General features: G+C 38.4%; 1 protein-coding gene across 1 annotated transcript; it reads right to left on the bottom strand.

The window, feature by feature from the left end:
* Positions 1 to 20,045: 20,045 nt before the first annotated feature.
* LOC127944414 (calcium/calmodulin-dependent protein kinase II inhibitor 2-like) lies at positions 20,046 to 24,789 on the bottom strand. The gene is made up of 2 exons (XM_052540320.1): positions 24,295 to 24,789; positions 20,046 to 21,442 (listed from the first exon to the last, which is right to left on the bottom strand). The coding sequence occupies exons 1-2, from the start codon at positions 24,461 to 24,463 to the stop codon at positions 21,372 to 21,374; spliced, it is 240 nt and encodes a 79-aa protein (XP_052396280.1). The 5' UTR covers positions 24,464 to 24,789; the 3' UTR covers positions 20,046 to 21,371.
* Positions 24,790 to 24,948: the final 159 nt, after the last annotated feature.

Here is a 24,948-nt window from a genome sequence, read left to right as displayed (position 1 = left end):
GTAAAAAGAAGTGTACCGCAACTTGAAGGTGGACTTGTTAAAAAAGCATATAATGTCAATCAGATGACAGAAAGTGTGTCATACCTTGTGTACAAGAGTTTTCCTGCAAAGTTGTGATCATGTTGATCATTTAGAGGCCTTAGAAATTCATGTATCAAATACGATAGTATTATTTACAGAGTTAAAATATGCGATCAGTTATTTTCCAGATACTGAAAGAACTGTTATTGAGGTGATAAAAAACTGTGAGTTTCCTCCAGTAAGCTCATAAACTTTAGTTAATTCTAGTTTGTATTTTTTCTTTTTTTCTCTCACTATTTTCTGCCTCTATGGTTATTTTCACAGTATCATGAACCCGCTGCATCATGTAATGAGACCTGCCGTTGGTTGTGCTAGAGGTCTAAGGAAATGTAATTATGCTATGTCTGTAGCATAGCATGTCTGTGATATGTCTGTAGACTATTCTAGCTAACATGCTAATGGAAACCCGTAATGATTGTAAATGCACAGCTGAGAGAAAATGATTTGACGGCAAAGAATTACACATTTACGTCATTTCTCATTTATGAATCAGATGTTTCTCATAAAATTCCTCAACTCAAGAGAAATAAAACGAGACAATTGTTGAGCTGTAAAACAAAATGTGTATATATATATATATATATATATATATATTTTTTGGGAGGAAATATTTCTGACTTTTGATTGTAAATCTGAACACAGTTTAAGACATTATTGCGAGTTCTTCTGAAACAATGTAGATGAGTTTATTCCATCAGCATATTTTGTGAAATTTAGCATTTCATCACTTGCTCTCCAATTGATCCTCTTCAGTGAATGGGTGCCGTCAGAATGAGAATCCAAACATCTTATAAAAAAAATCATCATATTTTTGTTTAAACTTTTTTTTAGGGCTTGTAAACAATTTTTGACCTGTATATATTACTCTCCTGATTCAGACTAGACAACCTTTTCACTGGACAAAGCAATATCATGAATAATGACTTGTATTTAAGCCAGAAGCAGCTGTTTGAAATTAAAAACATCTCAATGATGCATTTGTTTTTTACAAACATGCAGCTTTTCAATTCAGAAGATGTTAACTGTTGGACTGGAGTGGTGTGGATTACTGTGATGTTTTTATCAGCTGTTTGAACTCTCATTCTGACGGCACCCATTCACTGCATAGGCTCCATTGGTGAGAAAGTGATGTAATGCTACATTTCTCCAAATCTTTTCAGATGAAGAAACAAACTAATCTACAAATTGAATAGCCTGAGAGTGAGTACATTTTCAGCAAATGTTCAATTTTGGGCAAACTATTCCTTTAACAGTAAAAATTTGTAGTAAAAAAAGTTGTCTTTCTACTTCAAGATTTCATGTTTATTTAAATTTAAATAAACATGAAATTTTGAAGTAGAAAGATAATGTTTTTTACTACTAATTTTTGCAGTTAAAGGAATAATTATATTGTATATAATTTTATAATAAATCATTTTATTGTAATAACTTGTGATTTACTAGTAATTTCTGAGTGAAACCTGTTTAAGTGAAGGAAAATCCTATACCAAATTTTGGTTTACTGTTCAGAATATTGCAGTCATCAAGCATTCATCAACTATGCACATATAATCAATAAAGCAGAAGTATGTCACCGACAAGAACTCTTGATGTGTTTTACTGATAGTCCCACTTGTATTACCCAATACTTTCACATGAGCAGTGACAGAGATGACAGATTTGCCCTTGTACTTCATTACAGATATTCTTTTCTTATGTAAGGCCTCTTACTTAACAAGGATTGATTGTGTGGAATGGGCACACACTCAATTGGACTTCTTTCACACTTTTGCACAGACTGTTTTTAATCAGCAGCGAGGTGTTATTTGATGTTTTGATAGCGATGCCAAGCATAAGCAGCAGAGATAAAACTGAAGCAGAATGGTAATGACAGGTCTGTAGTTAGCACATAAGAAATTAGAGCCAGCACTTTTAGGCTGCACAAAAACAAGAGATATTTCATGCCATATTGAGCTTGTTTCTATGGCAACTACAAGCATTGTTAAGAAGGCCTTGAATAATGAATTTCTATCTTATCAAAGAATAAATGCTTTTTTTATATTTGTTGGACTTTCTCACCTGGAGCAATTGTCATTTTTTAAAAACATTTTTCATATGACAGTGTTTAGTTAAAGTAATGATTTATGAATTTGAATTAATGAATTGACAGTAAAAATACAGTGTAAAAAGCTTTTACAGTGTACGTGTGTGTGAATACGGTATATATATATATATATATATATATATATATATATATATATATATATATATATATATATATATATATATATATATATATTATGTAGGTTTAAATTTGTTACTATTGTTGTTGGTGAGCATTTCTTCATTTTTATATGCACATTTTGAAAATTTTATTTGCATCTGGGTGTTTCTCTGCAGCTTTATTTGTGATAATGTTTTTGTGACAGTGAGCTTTACAGTTTCATTTTAGTACAACTGAGATACAATTATGTTTTTATTAATACAGCCTATTGAAATTGAGTCTATTTCTTATATTTTATTTTTCATTTTATTTGTCGAATTTTAGTAATTTTGTTGTTTTGTCACTTTAATTTTTTTGAATATGTCTTTTGTTCATTTTTATTTAAGTTTATATAATGAAAATTACAATATTTGCCTTGGCAAGCTGCAGGGGCTTACTTGGGGCCCTAAGAAAATTTTAGGTATGGTGCCCCAGCATAATAACTAAGAGTTCTTTTACGCCTAACACTTTCTCTCTCTCTCTCTCTCTCTCTGTCATAGTTTATAGTTATTTTTCCTCTTCACAATTAAGTAAATAATTAGTCATCCTGATGCTATTCTAAAGCCATGTTAGGCTTTTTTTTTTTCAGATAAAAAAAAGAAGACATTCTTTAACTTGTCCAGTTAATGAATTGTAACCTTCTTCAATCTTTTTACAAAAAGCATTAAAAAAAGTGTGTAAAATTATCCCATGCATGCTCGTTCCTTAATCCAAGTGTTCTTAAGGCAAATGGTAGAGTTTGCCAAGAAACAGATCAAAAAATGTATTCTATTATTAAGTGAACATATCCAGTTGCATTTATATTTGTGCATTTGTAAATAAAATAGTCACAAAACACTATACATTCTTCTCTGAGATTAATATATCCATTTTGAGACAGTCCAGATTAGACAGATTCCCCGGGGCCCTTATCGTTGGTTAAATCCGTCTTTGGCAAGCTGCAATAATTGTTATAGTTACATTTATTGTATTTCAGTTTACAGTTTTATATTTCAACTAATGAAAATGTTTTTATGACTTTAGTTTTAGTTAACTATATTAACCCTGTATGATAACATGAAGTTTCCTTCAAGGGTCAGTCAAAAGTAAATTGTGACAGATCTCTTTGAAAAACCATAACTGATCATGCATAGTATTTTTGGCATTGCTTAGCCATAGCTGACGATAAAATCAATGAGTTGTGACCAACTTCACTGATATTAGCGCCGCCTCCTCGTCTCTAGCGATCCCATATCAGTTTTCTTATCTTCCATACATTGCAATGAAACATTAGTTCATTCGGAACTGAATTAATTAAACTGCTAATAGCAGCTCATCAACAGTCCGGTCCTGAAATAGCAGCTTGTTTGTGCTTTCCAACGTCTGATGATGTCATTGAAACACCGTAAATGAGCTTTTTAGAGAGGTTTTTTTTGTTTTTTGTTTTTTAAACACAGAACTGAAAAATGTCATCAGTCCCATTAGGTGAGGGGTTGGCAAGTTTGGTTCTAGAGAGCCACAATCCTGAAGAGATAAGCTCCAACCCTAATCAATCACACCTGAACAAGCAAACCAATGCCTTTTACTAAAAGTTTACTAGAGCTAGAAGCAGGCGAGTCATTTATTTAGGGATAGAGTTTGACTCTCCAGGACCAAACTTGCCTACCCCTGCATTAGGTGAAGCTCAATTAGCGGAAATACTCTCAGTGGGTTCCTCGGCGTGACAATACGGCTAATCTCAAAGCAGCCTTCGTTTTGGACCCTTGTGCTCGTTGAGGGATCAGAGAGGAGCTTTAGCTCTTAATTAGCTGCTTACCTTCAGCGCAGCGAGACGGACTTCGCAACCAAGGGACATACAGAGGGCTTTAATGATGTCCGACAAGTTTGTTTCCACTGGGGTCCGAGGCTGATGAATAGCTGCGAGCCAGCGGTTCTGAGATTTGATTAAAGAAAAGCCATAGAGGAAACAAACTCAAAGCCCTAAATGACTCTCCACCCTCACACATGTAATGATGGAATCCATGAACTTTTCTTTGTTAAGGCCACCTCTGAATCTCTACCTGGATTGGAGGATTAAGTGGTGCTTAAAAGTTAAGTTCTATACACGTTTTGAGGTTTAAGTATTAAAATCATGACTTCAACAACTCAATAATTCATAATAACGATTCCTCCAGTGAAAAAGTCCATTCCACATGTGGATTATTGTGATGTTTTTATCAGCGGTTTGGACGCTCATTCTGACGGCACCCATTCACTGCAGAGGATCCATTGGTGAGCAAGTGATGTAATGAAAAACACACATATGCCTTTGAGATTATTACAGACCTGCTTGATTGAAATAAATGACTAACAGCATTTCATACTAAACACATTGGTAAATGCAGGAGTGATTGCAATGTGATCTTTTCTATTCATAACTAAAAGGAACCTTTTCCTTTCATAGTTGGGATCCTGCAGTTAATAAAGACTGCCATGGGTGAGTTTGTTAGTGATGGCAAAAAACTTTTATGCTTTATACTGAAGATCTGACCCACATAAACAGCTCTTTTAGACTTTGACAGAAGAGTTATTCAGTCTAATAAGAGAGCGTAGATTAGGCTGTGCTGAATGGAGTGGGTGGCGTTTTTGAGCTTCATGTAGCATTTAACGAAAATATAATAGCAAACAGCTTTAGCTGTAAATGGATATGCTATTGAAATTTTTATCTTGTTTCCAAGCAACCATTTTATGTGCTAAAGCCTTTTTTGAGTAACTCTTCGAAGAGCCCTTTTCTTCTCAAGTGAATTGCCTCTGTGTCTCATGTCTTTGTGGAAACGTCCCCATGGGTTATAACCCCATTGAAACTGATATATTTTATTTGCACCTTTGATCCAAAGGGCATTTTGATCAAGCAGTCATCTAATAGTGATGTTATTTAAGTGGGAAAGTTGTGGTGAAACACAGATGAGGTGTGATTGCCCTTACACAAACAAAAATTAAACCATGTAAAGATTCAGAAGGACCATTTTCTAGCCTGCCTTTATTGATTTTAACAACATTAGTGCCAAAGTTAAAATAAAAACTTTACAGTTAAAGTAAGTTTTTTTCTTAAAGCATAGTTCACCAGAAATGAAAATCATTTACTACCCTCAGGTTGTTCCTGTATGAGTTTCATTCTTATGTTAGGCACAAAATAAAATATTTTGAATAATGTTGGTAGCCACTGACTTCCATAGTATGGAAAAAAAAAACTGTATGACTTTCTCTCTTCTGCTGAACACAAAAGAAGTAGTTTTTGTTCCAACTGACTTCCATTATATTTTTTTGTCCATACAATGGAAGTCAAAGGGAACTGAAACTATTTAGTTACCAACTGTCACAGTTTACGCTGCCGGAAGAAACACGGAGCCGAGGATAAACGAAATAAGGCTTTTAATATATACCATTCATGGAGCACAGCGATAGACACACGTAAGTGAGTGAGTTAGTCACAAGTGAGGAGACCCGACAAAACAGAACTGAAAGGACAAGGCTTATGTACAAAAGGATAATTGGGGAAACACAGGTGGATGGCATGACTAAATTAACAGGGACATGGAACACATGAGGAATAGAATAGACACACCTGGGAACTAATCAAACCAAACACGGAAAGACACAAACTGGGTCACGGGCAAAAACACACTAAATGAGTCCAGGTGTGACAGTACTCCCCCCTCCCGGTAGGTGCGTCCTCGCACCGTAGAAACAACAGAGGGAGGTGTGGGTGGGAACTTGGGAGGAGGTTCCGGTGGAGGACGGACTCCCAGGAGGGGGCCAGCAGACAGGGACCACAGAAGGAGGAGCCAGGGAGGAGACGACGGAGGAAGGAGCCAGGGAGGAGACAGGAGCAGGAGGAGCCAGATGGTCCACCAGAGACCAGCCAGGACGGAGATCCAAGGTGGAGTCGATGGCGGGAGGAGCCATGGTGAAGGAGGGGTCGACGATACCAGGGGGCCGACAGGCGGAGACTGCACCGGTGGGTGAGGAGCCCAAGATGGAGCAGCACAGCCGCAGAGCCAGGGGGACGTCGAGGTTCCGGAGGGCCTAGGTGGAGCAGAAGGCTCAGGCGACCAAGGCGGAGGCAGGGTCCTGGCAGACCGCTGTGGAGCCGGAGTGACCGAGGATGGAGGTGGAACCGGAGGGAAGGAGGAGCCTGACAAAGCCGGAGGGATGGAGTGACGAGGTGGAACCAGAGGAGAGGAGTCCCGAGGCGGCGGATGGTCGACGACTGACCAAGGTGGAGCCGGAGGGACGAGGGAGCCCGGTGGAGCAGGTGGGATGACAGGCCACGGTGGAGACGAGGGAGCTAAGAGCCAAGGCGGAGCCGCTGGGTCGAAGGACCGAGGAGGAGTCCAGGGCTCGGAGGCTGGAGGCGGAGACAGGGCCTTAACATGCCAAGGCAGAGCTGGAGACTGGCAGTCCAGCGGCGAACCACCGCGCCCCGATGGCGTGGACTGAGGGTGAGCTGCGGGACTGACTGGCACCAGCAGGGATGACGAGGAACTGGCTGGTCTAGGAGGAGGAGAGAGGAGAAGGATGGGAGGAAGGACAGGAGGATCAGGACTGGACGGAACCAGCGGAAGTGGAGCAGAGGGACCAGCAGGTCCTGGAGGAGGTGGGAGAGGTAGGCCGGGAGGGAACACAGGAGATACAGAAGATTCAGAGCTGGGCGGAACCAGCGGACACACAGAAGATTCAGGGCTGGGCGGAACCAGCGGAGACACAGAAGATTCAGGGCTGGGCAGAACCAGCGGAGACACAGAAGATTCAGAGCTGGGCGGAACCAGCGGAGAGACAGAAGATTCAGGGCTGGGCGGAACCAGCGGAGAGACAGAAGATTCAGGGCTGGGCGGAACCAGCGGAGACACAGAAGATTCAGAGCTGGGCGGAACCAGCGGAGACACAGAAGATTCAGAGCTGGGCGGAACCAGCGGAGAAACAGGAAACTCAGTGCTGGGCGGAACCAGCGGAGACACAGAAAATTCAGGGCTGGATGGAACCAGTGGAAATGGAGCAGAGGAAATGACTGGAGGAGGTAGGAGTGGGAGACAGAGGGTATACAGGGGAATCAGGGCTGGACGGAACCAGCGGGGAAACAGGAAAATTAGGGATTACCTCCATAGACCAGTCCATCAGATCCAGCACTTGCTCCATATGACCTTCAGAGACTGTATACAGCTCACCCTCAGTCGCAGGAGTGTGGGCAGGGCTTTCCTCCACGCCCTCGATCTCCACGAGGACTCCCATGATGCACGGTGTTGCCGGCTCACACACCTGGTCAGTCGCGCTCTCGAGTTCCGGCTCCCTGTCGGTGAATGGCTCGGGCTCTGCGGCTGCGGTGGGCTCTGGCTCCGTGTGGCGGGGTGGTGGCTGGCTGGTCTCTGGGTCGGGAGTGGGACTGGCGAGATCCTCTATCGGGCAGACGGTGAAAGGTGAGCCATTTCTCGCCAGAGTCCACTCCACGAATGCGGCGAAATCCTCCCGAGGACCATCTTCGGGCGACAACGCTCTGCATTTGGAGTTCAGGCTGGTGTTGTAGAAGGTGCAGAGCGCGTCGTCCGGGTAGCTGGTGGCATTAGCTAATAGAAGAAACTGTCTGGTATGGTCCTCGAGAGAACGTCCTTCCTGCTTCAGCAGGAGGATGAGGAATTCGGGACGATAGAGGGGATCCATAGAAACTAAGAAAAGAAAAGACTGTGAAAAAACGAAAGCAAAACAGAGGGAAAAACACGCAGTTTTATACTTTCATTTTTTAGGTCGGGTCTTCTGTCACGGTTTACGCTGCCTGAAGGAATACGGAGCCGAGGATAAACGAAATAAGGCTTTTAATATATACCATTCATGGAGCACAGCGATAGACACACGTAAGTGAGTGAGTTAGTCACAAGTGAGGAGACCCGACAAAACAGAACTGAAAGGACAAGGCTTATGTACAAAAGGATAATTGGGGAAACACAGGTGGATGGCATGACTAAATTAACAGGGACATGGAACGCATGAGGAATAGAATAGACACACCTGGGAACTAATCAAACCAAACACGGAAAGACACAAACTGGGTCACGGGCAAAAACACACTAAATGAGTCCAGGTGTGACACCAACATTCTTCTAAATATCATCTTTTGTGTACCACAGCATTAAAAGTCATGCAGGTTGTGCTAAATGATGACAGAATTGAGAATCCTTTCATTATAATAAAAGTGAACGACGACTGCGATATATAAAATCTTCTCAAGTAAATGACAACTTTGTGTGAAGAATAGACAATAGGCCTAACTGAAGCCAATATTTACAGACTATTTTGGCAGCTGCTTTATTGAGAAGTAGACATGTCTGATTCATTAGTGAATCACTTTTGTCGAATCAAATCTTTTATATCAGTCAATTGATCTCATTTACACAGTTTTGAATAATTTGTTCTCGATTCGGTTTTCGTGTTCATGAATGGATTAGAGGATGAACCACAACCGAAATTACTGTTTGTCTGGTCAACATGGACAAGGCTATCTTATAACGTAAGCTGCAGTCGGTAACTTTTGACGCTCTAGCGGTTAATAAACTGAACTGGAACTACTACTCTCTGTTTATGTCTATGAAGAATCACAAAGGTACTGGGTTACTCCGCCGCGGTAACCCCGAAGCAATCTAAAATAGTCCGAATATAAACACTTATTATAGGTGCACACTAGTGATTCAGGACAAGATAAAAACACGGTTTGGAAAATGGATTCATGGTGTACTCGCTTATTATATACACTTTCCTACATTTTGAACACAAAAAAAGTTACGGACCGCAGCTTTGATTGGTTGTTTCTTACCGGGAGCAATGTATTTCTGCAAATGACAATAGGAGCACTGGGAGGAGCCAGAGGGGCTTGATTTTTTCACAGATTATCTGTCTCATATTCTGCTGTCAGCACATAATGACAGGTTTAACAAATATGTAAAAAATATATCTTTACAAAAGTTACCTACTGCACCTTTAAGAAATCGTGAAACACAGTATAACAACACTCGAATGGACTACTTTTATTAAACTTCGCATGATCAGATAGATGGTTGACGAATGGTTTGTGGGCGGTTTGTGGGTGTGCCGCCTGAGGCTGAGACTAGCTCCAGGTCTGCTAAGTGGTGAAATGGTAAAACTTAATTTCTGGAAACATATTAGAAAAAAAAACAAGGGCATATTTATTTATTTATGTTCAACATCTTTCAGGTAATACATAAGTACAATGCTTTATTCCTATTGCTCCATATTTAAATAACAGCTCACCCGTATCAGTGAAGCATGTTTATCAAGTGTCTCCTGTGAGCCTGAAACGTGGCAGTGCATTAACATCGATTCCTACACAGATGAATGTCTGGCAGGTGGCAGCTCTAAATTAATCATGCAGGACACATGAATGAAAACATTGGGCTTTGCTCCTGCAGTGACTGAGGATCACATGTCTGTACGAAGCTTTTCAAGAATGCTTCATGATATTTGATAGACTATTATTAAACTTGCAAGCCGGTTGTGTTATTGTAGACAATGCAAGAAAACTCACTTAAGGGAGTTTCCAGTCAACTGTAAATGATTTACGTAGTTTGTTGTTACAGGTGTTAGATGACACTACTGTTTACTATTTGTCTCTTCGTCAGAGGTGATTTAGAATAACACTAAATGCTCTCTGATTGCCCTCGGCATGGCAGAAGACTATCAGCTATCAGCTCACCTAATGGACAACGCTGGCTGCTGGGAAGCTGTGGTGAATCAGGATACTCACTCACCGACGCGGTATCCTGATTAACCATGGCTTCCCAGCAGCCAGTGTTGTCCATTAGGTGAGCTGATAGCTTCCGCAGTCTATTACCTTGCTAAGTTGTTTTCCCAAAGCCAGCTTTCCTACCAAAATGTCACACTGGCTGCCACTGTTGCATGACGTCATCACACGAAGAAATCATCCAATGTTTTTTGTCAATTTTAGTGAAGTGACATTCAGCCAAGTATGGTGACCCATACTCAGAATTTGTGCTCTGCATTTAACCCATCCGAAATGCACACACACAGAGCAGTGAACACACACACACACACACACACACTGTGAGCACACACCCGGAGCAGTGGGCAGCCATTTATGCTGCGGCGCCCGGGGAGCAGTTGGGGGTTCGATGCCTTGCTCAAGGGCACCTAAGTCGTGGTATTGAAGGTGGAGAGAGAACTGTACATGCACTCCCCCCACCCACAATTCCGTCCGGCCCGAGACTAGAACCCACAACCCTTCGATTGAGAGTCCAACCCTCTAACCATTAGGCCACGACTTCCCCCTTTGGTAAGGCATCGACCAATAAAAATAAAATGGCTTCATTTGCACCCCAGCCCCATCCCTGGTTATGTTTTCTTGCATCTGCATTTAAAAAGCACAAGTGCGTTTTGACACAGGGATTTTCGCAAAAGGAGTAGAAATAAAAATAATAATAAATAAATAAATAAAATTGTTAAAAAAAATTAGACAAATTTTGTAATCACTGTGTAAAGTTACAGGACCCCCTGCCCCACCAAAGAAATTGACCACACTAACTGCAGTTATGGTTTTTCCCCCCAAATTTTTATTTCTTTTTTTTCTCTACAGTTTACAGTTTTACAGTTCGACCACTGCACACATCTTCTAACCAACAAAGTTTTTATCAGAAGCAGTGTCGAAAACTCTGGCAATGTGTTAAACAAAACCAAGCTTTAAGCGCCATTCATTCACACAGAGAGATGCAGAACATGCAGGATTCATATTTAAATCGTCTTTTCGTGGCTTAATATTGACTGACACTATCGCGTTTTGATTTAAAAGGCAGGGTAGGTTTATTTGGTTCAGAATTTTTTTTTTGTTATGATGGTTGAAATTCTTTTTACATCCTTATAACAATCACTAAGCTTAGTGGTATAAATGTATTTATATGTTATTTATATCATCTGTGGAAGGCGTAGGACCATATCCTCAGTCCGAGGATTGTGATAGGCTGTCTTGACTGCCTCTCAATGTATGTATTTGCATACCTCCACGCACTCTGTCCATACGTCATCAGCGCGTTCCATTACGCTATTGCAGACTGATTGAGAATAGAAGGAGTTATTAATATAATATTATGCACTTTGTACAGTAATGTTTTCTCACCGGTGAATTAGATATGAGGTGATCTGACAGTGTTGAATTCAACCCTCCTGTAATGTCGTCTCTCATCATGTCTCCGGTTAGCCTCTGGTCTGCCTGTGCGTGTTCATGATTTGGAGGAGGCGTGGCTTTGGAGAGTGATTTGCAGGGAGAGTGGGATTTTATGCTTTCAAAGCTAGCTTGTCATTGCTAGCCCCTCTGGAATCACCAACCCGATCTTGCGGTAATTCATACATTTTTCACGAGGTGGCTTATTCGTACAAATTCGTACGACCACACTCATACAAATTCATACGATTTTTGCCAAGTTGCACAATTCGTATGAATTTGTACGAATGACCTACACCTAACCCCGCCCCTAAACCTAACCGTCACTGGGGTTTAGACAAATCGTATAAAACCCTACGAGTAATGTCGTACAAATTCGTACAAATAAGCCACTTCGTAAAATACGTACAAATTGGTCATGAGATAGCGTTGGAATCACCTACCCTAATTTTAAGTGTACTAAACTAACTTTTTATTTATTCATTCAAAATTGTGCAAATTCTGTGACATTCAGCGTAATACAGTGAATCCAATTTTTACGACTAGATACCATGATTCCATCTTCGTTTTCCACACTGCGGAAATCATAGGGCCCTATATCTAAAATAATGTTGCTTGCTCTCGTTCAGTTGATTCACGCACAAGATCACTGAATTTGTACCGACTCTTTCATTGAAGAGGGCATTCATTCCGAGGATCTAACCAATGAAATGCTCCTTCACAGTCCACACTCAAATGCTATTGGCTTACCCTCCATCAATCCTTTAGAGCAGAAAAAGCTATTTTTACAAGATATATTAGAATCAAAACACACAGTCGTAAGCGGATGGAACACAATTGTTTATGGACAATAAATTATCCAAAAAAAAATCTACATTTATTCATTTTAATTCACATTTTTAGATATGATTTTAAGATTTTCCTAGTTCCTCACTGTAGACTGTAACTGGAAGTGAGAACTGGACTTACCTGATGTCGGTCAGCTGAGTGCAGCAGGTGCCATGTGGAAAAGAAATGTGGTGAGCACCATAGCAACCAACAAGGTCACAGCGGGCAAATAATAAGAAGGAAATGGTATCACATCAGGTGTCCACAGTAGGGGCAAGAGCACAAAGAAGACGCACGAGCTGTAGGGGCTGAACAGTATAGAAGGTACAATAATGGAACCCAAAGAGTCTAGAGCAGGTTTTAAGCATGTCTTAAGCAGCGGCGCAGTTACCTGAGCCACAAATGAAAGTCATTTTGGAGCAGCAGTTTATTTTCACCACCATTATGACAGGGGATAGAAGCAATATTTCAGATAAGAGGGTTGAGCTTCCCGCTGAGAACTGCATTGGGTTTAAAACGAGAGGAACAAAAGCTACAGATGTCAGAGTCTCCAGTACTGCAACAAATCACAGTTTCCTGTGATTCTCATCTTAGCTCGGCAAGTTTGTGCAGCTCCAAAGTGGCAAACAGGTTTACAGCACACAGACCTATGGGTGGGTGGATGGAATTTGCAAAAAGCTATGTGATACAACTAAAGCTGATACAAAAGTTGAGCTATTTGGACTGCAAATGAAAAGTATTATGTACTGTATACAGTTGACAGTTAGGTAATACTTTTAGATAAGTAATAACTTTATTAGGCACATACTGATTCCTTATTCTGCATGACCATATTTTAGATCCCTTAATCCGACCCCAAACTTAACAACTATATGTGTTCTCTAATTTGAAGTGTTACCTTTAGTTCCATATAATATATACTTTGCTTTTTGAAAGGAATTGTGGAAGTGTTTTCTCTGTGGAGTATGAAATGCTGAACATTAGAATTGATAAAATATGATCATCTCATCGAAAATGCATAATTAACCTGAATGCACCTATATGCTTTCTTAAAATACTGCCTTTGTAGGCAGCACAATAGGTTTTGTAACAGTTTGTAACCCACTGAAGACTTGCATGACCTTTTTCATGACAACCTCTGATGGTCGAGCTATAAACTTTTTGGTAGTGCTAAATTACATAACAGAAGATCTTTACATAAAACATGACTGCGAAAGGAAGCAGTGTAATGCATCTGACTCAATCATGAATTCAATTACAGTATCTGTCACGGAAAGTCAAAATAAAGACACGGAGGCTGAAAAATCACTGTCGCTCACAGAAAACATGTCTGTGAGACACATGCTTCATGCTTTGTGTGGGAGACTTACTGAGCTGCGATAAATAAATAAATAAACACGGCCTCATCTTCTCAGCACATTCGGCTGCTGAAGCGTGAGGGGCTGTGGGGTTACTATGGCAACAGTGCTGCCAATCCATGTTTTGTTGCCTTGTTTCACAGCTATCATGCACAGAGTATGTCAGCATGTGTTATCAGAGGATCCTAGGGGACCGAGAACTATGTGTATTAAATGTGCATGAAGCAGAGGTGAGCTCAGATGATGAGTCCTTTATGGCTGATTTTATGGTGTATTTATATAATTGCAAATTGTATGTAGATTTGTTTTGTGGTTGTTTTTATTGTAAGCATTTAGGACAGAAGAACCGTGCGGCTTAGTGACACATAATTTGACTAATAATTGTTCACCTGTCAGTTGCTAAGGAAACTCAGGTGTTGCTAGGTAGCTAGCTAAGTTACTTCATAATTGGTTGAAGTTAAAAAAAAAGAAAACTGTCTATCAGTTTTTGTTTGTTTGTTTTGTTTTCAGTTTGAGGGATCTTTTTTTTTTTTTTTTTTTTTTTTTTTGCAATTTTGTCTTTACGCTGTAAAAATTGTTTTTAAATAATTTTTGTAAAAAGAAAAAAAAAAAGAATATTGGAGTATGTGTTATGATAAACATACAATTTCAGTTTCTCTTTTATCAAATACATTATATGCTTCTCTTCACATTTCTGCATCTCATTTTGTTTTAACATTAGTGAGAAAAAATCTTCTCCCAACTTCTGTGAACTGTACAAAATGAACATTTTCTAAGTAATCTTGTAATAATTTACTTTGGGTTCAGTACTGTGACAATATACCATTCTTTTGGAACTATTGTCTTTATAATATAATGGTTCATATATTTTTTTCACTCAGTCTACAATTACTTGGTCTTTAATAAAAATGAGATGAAGATTTGTTAAGAGATCTTTGACCTGTCGATTTGATTTTCTCTTTTTTCCTCAATATGTGTTTTTCAGAGGCTCATTAGTGTCCATGACATCCCTGACTTTGATCTGATCGACTCTCCTAATGATTGCTGACTGAGTGAATCAGATCTAATTATGACACAGCGTATGTGCTGATGGGGGTGGCTCACCCTTTTACTGCCTTTAAAAAATACCTCTTAGATTGAATCCGGGATCCATGAAGCCACTGGACATAATGAATTAAATTCTTCCTTTATTCTCTGCTGGCACTGTTGCTAAAACACGTGCCTCCAGAGCCAATTACAGCCACATACATGTGCTCTCTTCAAAGCTGAAGCCTGTTCTTGTCCTAATGATGATGAAACGATGGTCTTACAGGTTTCGAATAAATTACTTTTGACTTACAATCCTTAATTCTCAGATTCACATAAAGTTTCACTTGTGTGAATTTATCTGTAAATTTTAAATGTTTCCATTTGTAGTTATTCCAACTATGAATTTTTTGTGTGCAAAACAACAAAATTATATTAAGTAAACCTAAAAAAAATATTAAATAGTAAAAGATTTTAAATAATCTTTAATCATAGTAATTTTGTTAATCAGTTCCAAATTCTATAACATGATGTTTTCTTGGGGATCAAAGCAAACAGGGTTATTATGTCAGATTCCAATCAAGCACACAGAGAATGCATTAGTGTGAATCAGTTTAACCTTCTGTTTGATCAAATGCAATTACAAACCTCTCTGCTGATTAATTACTCAACCTCTGACATCTATAAGGATTTTGTGTTTGGGATTCATAATTTTTAACCTTTCAAAAATGACTTTGATGGTATAATATCATAATACCATGGTATTTTGATATGTACCATGATAGTAGTTGACTACCATATTCAAATACCATGATAGTTAATATGGTACTTTCAAGTAATCGAAACATTATTATTGAATTTCTGTGATGATAGTGATAACTTGTTAATTTAGACAGAAAGAATAGTTCACACAAAAATTATACTCACCGTCAGGCTATACAAGATGTAGATGAATTAGTTTCTTTGTCAGGTTTGGAGAAATGTAGCATTCCATCACTTGATCACCAATCAATGCTCTGCAGTGAATGGGTGCCGTCAGAATGAGAGTCCACACAGCGGATAAAAACATAACAATAATCCACAAGCAATCCACACCACTCCAATCCATCAATTAAAGTCTTGTGCAGTGAAAAGCTGTGTGTTAGAAACAAATTCAATGAGACATTTTTAACTTTAAATCATTACTTCTGGCTCTATCCATAATATTGGTTTCTCCAGTAAAAATATTTCCTCATCTGAATCAAGAGAGAAATATGAACAGAATAAGCACTGTTTACAAGCAGAAACATTCCAAAACGGTTCTATACAAATATTTTAGTACTGTGGATTACTTGTAGATTATTGTGATGTTTTTATCAGCTGTTTGGACTCTCATTCTGACGGCACCCATTCACTGCAGAGGATCCACTGGTGAGCAAGTGATGTAATGCTAAATTCCTTTGTTTTGAACATGAAAGAAACTCATCTAAATATTGGATGGCCTGAGAGTGAGTATATTTTCAGCCAACTTTTATTTTTGATTGAACTATTCCTTTAAGAATAATACAAGTTTGAAATAAGCAGTTGCAAACTTTAATATATTTGGCTGCAGAAAATCTAACTGAATAACCTTAATTGAATAACCTGAATAACCAAAGAAATGACCCAAAAGTATAAACCCTTAATTTATACTGCAAACTTAATTAGTATCCTATACACACACATTAGTTATTAAACTTTAGTGTATAAATCATCTCAGTGTTTTTGCTACAGACATGAATAATGAGTAATGTGGCATTACTTTTCAAAGCAATTTAAAATAGCATAGAGTTACACTGAGACACAAAATATTATCATCACCTCAGAAAATGTCAAAAAAAAAAAAAGGTGATTCAAATTCAAAATACTAATCAATGTGTTTTAAGAAACTAATTAAATATGATGCTGCTTTTAAGGTGCAAATCAGTCCACATTAAATTTTATTGCTGTAGAGCACTGACAGATTAAATCTAATAGTGTATTATACAGTATTATGGTGTGATCAGCTTTGCTCATCTCAAACCAGAGTTTGATCTGTTTCTAATATATGCTGAAGATGCCAACCCTGAGATGGTCTTTCCTATTATTTTCAGCCAAACATTTTTGCCATGTCAAGATGCTGTATAAGTAGGCACACATTCTCCTGTGGCTTGGTGTCGTGCTTCAGCATAGTTAGATCAAACAGGCTCATTTGAAATATCTGACATTACTATTGGATCATTGAAATTTCTACCTTTTAAAAGAAGCACAGAGGTGAGCAAACAATCTGTAGAGTAGGCGGAAAGCATTTAACTGTGCAACCCTCTCAACAGCAAATGGGAAAATTATGATTTTTACCACAATAGCACTCATATTGTGCGATGACCTGCGTTGCTGTTGGAAATGCATCAAGGAGAATTAATAATAAGACAGGAGCATGTATCTCAAGCCTCCTACAGATCACTGCCAACACGAGCGGTGCTCTAACTAGGACAACTTCCCTTCTCAGCACACATTTCCATAGCAACCGTTGTGGAACTTTCAGATAAACATGGTCCCAAAGCAAAATCAGTCTTTTACTGTAATTAGTGGCATGATGCCTTGCGAGGCAGAATTTAACCTTTACCACAGTTTTTGATAGTGAAAGATATATTGCAGTTATGTAAACCGCAAGTCTCCAAGGAGCAGAAATGTACATGTCGCAGCTGAATTTTTATCCTGGTCATTCTTTTTCATAAAACAAAAGTAAATGAGGATTGTGATGCTGATATGATAATAAAAGGTAGGCTAGGCACATACCTTAATAGCACCATAAAATTAGTCCATATGAATGGTCATACGATTGCTTTAAGTCTAAATTCACAGAAAAACTTACTCTTAACGAAAGCTTCAAAGTGGACTACAAAGGTCATCTGAACTACAAAAATGGCTAACAGCATTTGATGCAAAAATCAAAAGTGATGGTGAAATAAGGCTGTGGGATTGATCAAAGCTTTCTTCTCAACTCTAGAAGTAAAACATATTGTACACTGTGAATTGCAAAACTGCTAGTTTCTCTTCATGAAACTCATGATTTCTTTTATTTTAAAGTGAAATAAAAATAAATAAAAGTCAGTCATTTGGGTGTACTGACACTAAAATAGGCTACATGAAACATGAACCCATAAATATCTGTGATCTGTTTTAACGTTCAAGTGACTCGACTATTATTTTTTTATAGACAATATTCATGGGAGCTCTCTATAAAAATTACAGTATTTACAAATATATTATATTAAGACAAAGACTATACAATAAGGCCTTAAAGGGACTTTGAGGCACTTTGGTGTCTTATTCCCATTTTGAAGCCCAAACAAAAGCCCAGATGCATGATTCTTTTGGAAAAGAGTACCATAATATAAATTCAAACAGGTCTGGAACAACATCAAGGTGAGTGAATGTTTTTCCATTTTTGGTGAATTTTCACTTTAAAGATGCATTCGGGTGTCTTTTATTGAATATTGAACCAAGTGGCTTTTGAGAGCAGCATCATTCAGAGCTGACGCTCGCGAGACGGCTGCCAGCTTAAGTGCGGAATAATAAAACACATGGCAAAGCTGGATTATTTGCATGGCGAAAAGGCGCCAATTGGGGCTTTTGCTCACATAGCTGCTCCAAGACAGCACTGAGCGCATCTGTTGCCATGGCAGCCAACTCTACCGTTAGCACTTCTATGTGTAGAGAGTGGACAAAATAATGAAGGAAGAGAAGTGCAGCCCTGCATCATCTGCTGGAGCTCTAATGAGATGCCCACACACAATAACACTTTTGTTTTCTTGTTTTTGTGTCACAATGTGTTCATTTTCTACAGTCCCGGACCTCCCATAAGCATTAAGGAACCCCCTATAAAAAAAAAAGAAGAAGAAGAAGAAAAAAAAAAGAACTTAAAGTCATCAGTAACAATTTTTTTTTTCATTAAAATGTAAAATTTTTATAGAAATTGTACAGTAATATGGAGAACAAAAGAGTTATTACAGACTCAAGTATATTAGACAAATTTCTGGGAAAATACCGGTAAATTACCCTTAAGACTTCATGTGTGAACAGGAGCTTTTACAAAATACTGAGTTGTTCTGGCAATTTGCTGGTGTAAGAAAGTTGTTACATTACCAGTAAATTACTGGAAATCTGCTCTGTGTGAATGCAGAACAAGATTACTGGTATACAGATATTCGCTGGACGAGTTTGGTTTGAAGTCTCTAAAATGATGTCTCTGGGCCAAAAGCAACTGCAAGAATGTGAATGTTCGACACGAGACTTAAAACAACGTGAATACCCCTGTTTACAAATGATGTATTTTGAAACTGATGGAAAGTTGTTGCTTGTTTTTGTATTTACCGGTAAAGTCGTTCTGGTAATCTTACAGTAATTTACTGGTATTACTGTGTGAAAAGGGCTGTGTCTCTCTGATTTTCTCAGACTTATTTGTTCCTCATGGTGCTGTTCAGTTGTGATTAAAAGTAAATCATTTCAGCAGCATAATGTGGCGTAAGTGTTCAGAGAAGGAACAGCACCTTCTTGTTCCTCATGCACTCAGCAGTTTAAAATAAAAATGAAAGTAAAAAAACTGAACTCTGTTTGTAAAGTTGTTCTAGTGCTTTCTAAGTACGTTCAGCTCACTTCTGACTAGAGAGAGTTCAGTAATGTGGGAGAGAGAGCAGATACCGCACAGCTTTTCCAAGCAACACAAAGACAGTACTTCACTTTCTTCTTTGCTATTTCCCCTGCAGCCTCATGTTTTCTATATAAACTGCTTATTTAAGCTGCTCTGCTTCATTTCCTTTGAGAAAATAGGGTGGAAATGTTGTAATTGAGTAAGTGACCCCAGTAGTCATCCGAATGGTGCCATTGAAACTTTTAAGTATAAAGAGAGATTGAACTGTGACGTTTCTCTCACCTGATTACCTGCTCATCCGGGGGGTCCTAATGATCTGGTAGGGAAGAACTACTTTTTTCATTTCACTTGACTGGGTGCTTTTCAGCAGAAAACTTTTCATTTAATGACACTTTTCTGTTTCAGTATCATTCCTCCAGGCCTCAGTGTCACATGATCCTTTAGAAAGCATTCTAATATGCTGATTTGCTCAAGAAACATTTCTTATTATCAGTGTTGAAAACATTTGAGCTGCTTAGTGTAAACCTTGATACGTTTTCCTTTAGGTTTAATGAATTATAGCGGACAGCATTTACTTGAAATTATACATAACAGTGCAAGAAATTAAATCTCAAGGTTATATTTAGAAACTTGGTATTTTAACATCTATTTCAGTGCAATACCTGACTTTATATACTTTTATTGCAAAAGCATTCATTATAAACACAGATTTTGTATCCAGCAATTTATTTATTAACTTGTATTGAAAGTAGAATATACCTTTTAAGAGCAAAACAAGCAGACTGAAGCACATGCTTCTGGATAAACAGCTGAAATGCATTCCTCATTATTGACTCGACAACTCAGACTGTTACATCCGAACAGGCCTGTTTAATTGGAAAACATTTGTTTCAGAAATACGCCACGTTACAATCGATAAAACAAGGAAATCAAGGCCGAAGTGCCATTTTCAACAAAGGGACGAAATTTCACATAGCGTACAGTGAGGGTGGTGGAGTTCTGTTATATAATCAGATTTTAATGGTCATATATTTCATTGCAAATATAGCCCTGTTTAACAGTACAGAGAAGTGCAACATACACAATATTCAAGAGTGTGAGGCTTGTCATTCAGAGCAACATTACTGTAAATAAATTGGTAGCTCACTGCCACAGAAGGAGGCGTTTGTGCCCGTCTCATGCAAAACAGCAGTTAAAAAAGCCCTGAAACATATATGAGAGGCAGGCTTGAAAAACTTCACATTACTCGGGTGAACAGAAACACAAGTCGACTGGCATATTCTGCAAAAATTTGGCACAGAAGTGATCAAAATCCATTTATGACAACTACGTTTGAAAGTGCTACGAATACAACTCAAATAAGCATTTTTTTTTCAGAAGGAGCTCTTTGATATGAAAATAAGCCTTTGAACTCAGGCTAAGCAGTTTGCAGCCACATCAAAAATACACAATATGCAACATGAAAAAATGTATTTAAAAAAAAAAAAGTAGTCTTTCCTCTCTCATCCTATAAAAAACATTTACTCAGTCTGTCAACTCGGCAAAAGAACAAAAATGTATCCAAGAGATAATAATTAGGATATTTAAAGTGAAAAACACTTTCATTGTGCACAAAAAAGATATGGAGAAACCAAATGCTTAGTCTCAGACAAATAAAGAATGAAAGTTGTCAGATTTGTGCTTGTGATATCAATGCATTCCTCTCACAATATAAACTGAATCTGGACCACAACAGACCAACTCCACATGTATTAAACAACATAGGACTTGTTTGTCCAGTGTAGGATGTCACTTTATAAGAAGGGATATGAAACATGCCCTTAAAGAGAGAAAGCCGCTTCCTCCGTTTGGATGCCCGCAGCAGGACGTTCTCCTCGCCTGCTGCCTCACCGTGTAATTCAACCCATACTAAGAGGGACTGCAAGGTGCTTTCGACGCAGAATGCACATAACCCACGAATTCCTTCCGCTTTAACAATGTCCTTGTGCGCTACACTCCAGCCGATGACTTCTCTGCCGTGTTGTTCAGGACTTCATCAATTCTGTCGTCTTCTATGACAACTGAAAGAGAATTCACAAGAGGCACTGGGGTCAAACATGATGTCCATGAAGAAATTACAAAAAAACAAAAAACATCTTTAAGCAGTTTTATGATTCCCCCAACACTAGTGGGCTAGAGTTGTCAATCTGACGATTCCTATGCCATTGGTAAAACTAATCAGAAAACTGTAGTAAAAAGTGCACAAATCTGTATTTTGTGGCAGTCGAGAAATCACGCTGTGAAATGTAAAAAAAAAAAAAATGTAAATTGAACTACTGGTTTCGTCTGGTCAGAGGAGAACTGGCCCCCCAACTGAGCCTGGTTTCTCCCAAGGTTTTTTTCTCCATTCTGTCACCGATGGAGTTTCGGTTCCTTGCCGCTGTCGCCTCTGGCTTGCTTAGTTGGGGTCACTTCATCTACAGCGATATCATTGACTTGATTGCAAGTAAAAACAAACACTATTTCCACTGAACAGAGATGACATCACTGAATTCAATGATTAACTGCCTTTAACTATCATTTTGCATTATTGAGACACTGTTTTCCAAATGAATGTTGTTCAGTGCTTTGACGCAATGTATTTTGTTTAAAGCACTATATAAATAAAGGTGATTGATTGATTGATTGATTAAAGATTTATATTGCTCAGTGTGTAGCCTATTAGCCTGACTACGTCAGATTTCCTACTTACGCTCAATTTAATTTCGCTTCTGTACTCTGTCTACGAAGCAAAGTAGCAGAGTCTGGTATTACCAGGCTAGTAGCTTATATGTGTATAGAAGCAAAATATAACTACACACTATCTTCAGCATTTTACGATGTTGATTTAAATTTTATGACGTTTTTATTATATTTTATGATGTTTATGATTTGTATTTTGCCTCTACAATACACACCGAGCAATATTACGGAATCTATTCATTGTCCAATGCATTGTTAAATGATCAGTGTGTTTTGTAATTGTAGTTTGGGAAAAAAGGGTTTATAGGTTTGACTGTAATAATAATGCAAAAACTGACACCTGAAATCAAAGTTTAAAATAGCATCTAAACAAAAATAGACAAAGGCAAAAAGTTGTCTTTGATATTTAAACATGCATCCAAATGCAAAACGTAATAATTATGTATGTCTGAGATCAATGTCTTAGCAACAAGGGATTGCACAATAGGCTATATATTTATATAGGCTATACAGGCATGTAGCTACACAATGGTTTTAATTTTAATTCTAATTTACAAATATAATTTGGAAATGTGTTATGAATATTAATCAATTTTTTTAATTATATTTGCATTTATTAGTTAATAAGTATTAAAATTAATACCAACAATACCATGTTGCTTATTAAGATTGGACTGTTTACGTCCAGTTTTTAAAAAATCCTGTATAGGAGGGGGGGGGGGTTTATCGAAATTAATTTTTGTTTTGCAGCAGCAATCCACCTGTCACTCAAGTGGACATTCCCTTAAAAATGCAGAAATTTAAGGCTTAAATCTGCGGTAGGGAACTTTTGACGCTCTAGCGGTTAATAAACAGAACTACTTGCGTCTTGCGGAAGAACATCGTAGCCGGAACTACTTCTCGTTTATGTCTATGAAGAATCACAAAGGTACTGGGTTACTCCGCCGCGGTATCACCGAAGCAATCTAAAATAGTCCGAATATAAACACTTATTATAGGTGCACCCTAATGATTCAGGACAAGCCAAAAACACGGTTTGGAAAATGGATTCATGGTGTACTCGCTTATTATATAAATTTTTCTACATTTTGAACACAAACAAAGTTACGGACCGCAGCTCTGATTGGTTATTTTTTACCGGGAGCGATGGAGTTTCTGCAAATGGCAATAGGATCACTGGGAGGAGCCATAGGAGCTTGATTTTTTCACAGATTATCTCTGTCATATTCTACAGTGTTTAATAAATATGTAAAAAAAGTTTACAAAAGTTCCCTACAGCACCTTTAATTTAAACGGATGAGTTATAAAAAAAATCACCCCCCTCACAGTTGTCATGAAAGGCAAGGCTGTAAACGTTGTTGTTTTTTTTGTTTTGTTTTTTGCTGTAAAGTTGGGCGTTTTAACATGGGGAGTCTATGGGATTGACTCTCTTTGGGAGCCAGCCTCTAGCGGCCAGTCGATGAATTGCAGTTTTAGTCACTTCCTGGTTGGCTTCATGAGAGAGAGTGGGAGGTTGCCGCTTGGATATTACCCCTTTATTACATCAAAATAAGACTTAAATGGCATGAAAACATGATCTGTGGGAGTTTTTTTAGTGAGCAGTCAGCTTGGTGAAATTTAAAGGAAATCTTTGTCTCTGTGCTTTGAGCAATATTTACTGAGCTTTGATGAATGATGATCTGATAAATTAAAAAAAGTTAAAAGTTAACTATTAAAAAAAAAGTTAATAAATAAAAAATATTGTTTCAATTATACTGCCATTAGTTTTTTTAATAAATGCAAAATGCTTAAAAACACTGACTTGAGATTAATACATGGCTTTAATAAATTGAATATTCATTTCAATCACTGTTGTTAATTAAAAAATATAAAATACATTTATTATATATATATATATATATATATATATATATATATATATATATATATATATATATATATATATAGATATATATATATAACAATTTGCCACTAGATGAAAACTGATTAAGTCAAAAGCAGGCAATTAGGTTCAAATGAATCACTCTGACATCATCACGATGCTATACATTTGCATATTTAAGGGATGGTTTCATACTAAAAGTAATAGTGGAAACGTAGCATATTAGTACGACTCATTAATATGCCCACCCCCTCCCCTTTTTCCCCGGTACTTTCACCTACGAAAAACGTAAATACGTAGTTTTCTCACCTCTCTTACTGCGTCCGATCTGTCCGAGTTTCGGAGCTCGTTTGTTCTGCGCAGTACTGAAGAAGTTACTGCTGTTGTTCTGCAGGCGACAGGTGAGGGACAGCTGCTCTTCATCTCCATCATCACCATAATGAGAGATGCTCTCGTCGTAAGGCAGCACTTCTGACATGATCCCGTTCGCAATAATCGATCACGAGATACAGGAAGAATCGATCACTAACGAGCTCTGCAAACCTGCGGAAATCTCAGCTGTCACGAGCAGACGCAGCTGTATTTTACCTTCAAACCACGGGAGCCACTTTCAGTTTTCCAATCGATGAGCAGGAGTCATTCGGAAAAACTGATGTAGATGCAAAGCAGGAGCGCGTTGCAAAAACACACACTCGTGTCCTCAGAGAGCAGAGAGACGTCAGTCAGACTCGGTGCTGCAAGCAGAAGCTCCATCCCCCTCCCTCCACCTCACACTGCTGCCTGCAGCTCTTGGCTGTTGTGGTTCAGATTGTCCAAAAGGATGTGGGTTTGAATCCCACTAGGGTTGATTCGTGACTTACCATCATTGCCAACCAGAAGATTGTCACAATTGTGTTTTTGCACGTGGGTGCCTGTGGCTTGGTAGTAAAACATATTTGAATAATTTAGGGTCGATTGATGCTG

The sequence above is a fragment of the Carassius gibelio genome, chromosome A23, assembly GCF_023724105.1.
Source record: "Carassius gibelio isolate Cgi1373 ecotype wild population from Czech Republic chromosome A23, carGib1.2-hapl.c, whole genome shotgun sequence".
In the NCBI taxonomy this organism is placed as follows: Eukaryota; Metazoa; Chordata; class Actinopteri; order Cypriniformes; family Cyprinidae; genus Carassius; species Carassius gibelio.
The sequence above is the reverse complement of the archived record's forward strand: the minus strand, read 5'-3'. Positions and strand labels throughout refer to the sequence as shown.

Coding starts and splice junctions, on each gene's coding strand:
- LOC127944414 (XM_052540320.1), bottom strand. CDS start 24,463: ATGTCAGAAGTGCTGCCTTACGACGAGAGCATCTCTCATTATGGTGAT. Junction 21,443..24,294: donor GATCGGACGCAGTAAGAGAG/GTGAGAAAACTA, acceptor ATTCTCTTTCAG/TTGTCATAGAAGACGACAGA.